Source organism: Mastomys coucha, unplaced genomic scaffold (genome assembly GCF_008632895.1).
Source record: "Mastomys coucha isolate ucsf_1 unplaced genomic scaffold, UCSF_Mcou_1 pScaffold17, whole genome shotgun sequence".
Classification (NCBI taxonomy): domain Eukaryota; kingdom Metazoa; phylum Chordata; class Mammalia; order Rodentia; family Muridae; genus Mastomys; species Mastomys coucha.
In genome coordinates, this window is record NW_022196899.1 from 20870635 (window position 1) to 20872911 (window position 2277).

General features: G+C 45.8%; 1 protein-coding gene across 4 annotated transcripts in view; it reads right to left on the minus strand.

The window, feature by feature from the left end:
- The window catches only part of Fndc3b (fibronectin type III domain containing 3B), a 312865-nt gene that overhangs the window by 97602 nt on the left and 212986 nt on the right, over positions 1-2277 (minus strand). For all 4 annotated transcript variants that reach the window (XM_031376473.1, XM_031376475.1, XM_031376474.1 and 1 more), the window contains one exon: positions 455-513. In XM_031376473.1, the coding sequence (XP_031232333.1) occupies positions 455-513 (59 nt within the window). The remainder of the gene's footprint in view (positions 1-454; positions 514-2277) is intronic.

Consider the following 2277-nt stretch of genomic DNA (forward strand, 5'->3'; position numbering starts at 1 on the left):
CTTCCTCCTCCTCCTCTTCTCCTCCTTCTCCTCTTCTTCCTCCTCCTCCTCCTCCTCCTCCTCCTTCTCCTTCTTCTTCTTTTTTGCTATTATACCCAGTATCCTCTAATATATATATGCTATTCTGAAATCTACCCAGGGAAATGCCTGGGATTTCTGAGGTTTTCAAACTGTATTCTTCCTCCATTTACAAAGGCAACAAGAAATTACCAAGAACAAACTGCTTTGTAGACCCAAGAAAAATTTAGATACATCTAATTGCATTCAGAAAATCTGCACAAAAGAGACACTTCAACAGATTACTATACAAACCTTGCTCTAAATAGTCTTGATCCAATAATAACTGACTACCATTTCACAGTAGGGGTCCTGCTTACCGACAGTACGGCAACAGAAAGCACATCAGGAATACTCAAGAACTCGTTGTTCCTGCACAGAGGTCCGGAAGACATACCTGTGGTTTCTCTATTCCCGAAAGAATGTCTTGCACCCTCTTTACTTCCAACTCATACTCTGTATTGCAAAGACAAGAAAAAGAAAAAAACCTGTTAGAATGCAGTAAAGTTGTCAGTTTCCTTCCCTGATGCCTTTCTTAAAGGGACCATCAAGTCAGTCAGCTGCCTGTTACACACTGCTGTGCCACCATGGAACCAGGGTCTCACTGTGGTTGTGCTGTCTTGCCAGTGTACAGCTGTAAGCACTCAGTAGGTCAGCTAGATTTAGTCCTACTTTATTCAGGATGACTGAATGAAGGGAACAGAGGGTCATAAGAAGGGCTAGCAGGAGACCCTAGCTCATGGAGGTATAGAAAACACCTAAGAGAAGTTGAACTTGAGTGCCATCTAGTGAGTTCAAACTTTAATTCAGCATTGCATATGCTTGTATGTACATATGTTCAAATGTATACATCCATTCATTTATAGTTTGGGTTTTACATTGAACTACTAAGTGGAGGGATTTACACATCTTGGCTGGAGCTTGAAGAGACATTGGATTCTGCACAATAATGGACACCAGGAAGGAAGTACGTGTGGTGGGTTAATACACTGCCACACTGTATTTATAAAGGCACTTGTAAAGCACAGAGCTGCCGGGCAACCGTGAGGACGGACATGCCTGGGTCCTACACAACTGGATGTGACAGACAGTGGTGAAGGCATGATCAAGAGAATTCTAGTCTTCGTCTGACAGACTATAAGATGAGGAAAGGGACATTTTCACGGTGTGCTAAAACCTGCTCTTCAGAAATAGAAGGAGAAAGAAACCTTGGCATACAGAGATGGGAAGGGGGTGTGGCCAAACAAAGATAAATAAACAAGCAGAATTCAATCCGCCTCTCCTGGCAGAAGCCATGGAATCCAACTCTGCGTTGTGGTGGATTCCACACCTGTTGATCCTGATTTATAACCCAGTGCTAGAAAGAGCCAATTTCCAGGGCATGTGTCCTTGTTCCCAGGTTAGTGGGAGAAGGGTGGCAGGAGAGCAGGTGGCACATCAGAGGACAAAGTTGTCCTGAAGTCACACCAGCAGGAACAGGCTGAGCCCTGTGGGGCAGCAGACATGTGGAGACACAACTGAGGGCAAGAGCGGCTTAGGGAGACCTGAATTTCACAAGGCTATGTGTTCACTATTCAGGCCCAGTCCCAGTCACCGCTCAAGGACTGTCTTGCTAAACCCTGACTCTTGTTCACTCGAGTCCCACTGCTTTCTTATGTAGTACCAATATCGGACATAACTGCCCTGCTGCGTTTCCCTCCATGTTCTGGCTCGGTCTTTCCCATTAAAATGTGTCTGGACTGCACCAATACCACAGGCCTAGAATATGTGATTTATTTCCTATAAAAACAAGTAAAGAAACCAAGAAACAAAACCCAGCTATGCAGGCATGGCGATGCACACCTGTAATCTCTCTCAGCAGCTGGGAGGAGGCAGAACAAGGAGGGGCTGGGGTTCCAGGCTAGCCTTGGCAATACAGCAAGCAGAGAATATGCTCCTGACTGGGGATACAAACAGCTTAAAGACATTAAGAAATAAAGACAGTAAGACCAGATATGGGAGTGGGTGAGGGAAGGAGAGCAAAGAAAAAAAACAGTGAAATGCTGGATGTGAAAGCACAATAGTCAAGCAGAAAGACTCAGGGCCAGAGTGAACCAAGGAGAGGAGGGATGGCTGAGCCTGAAAACAAGATGGAGGGGCTGACAAGCTGACGCAGGGCAGCAGGAGGAGTAAAGGTGGAGGAGTGGGATGACGGGGCAGCAGGAGGAGTAAAGGTGGAGG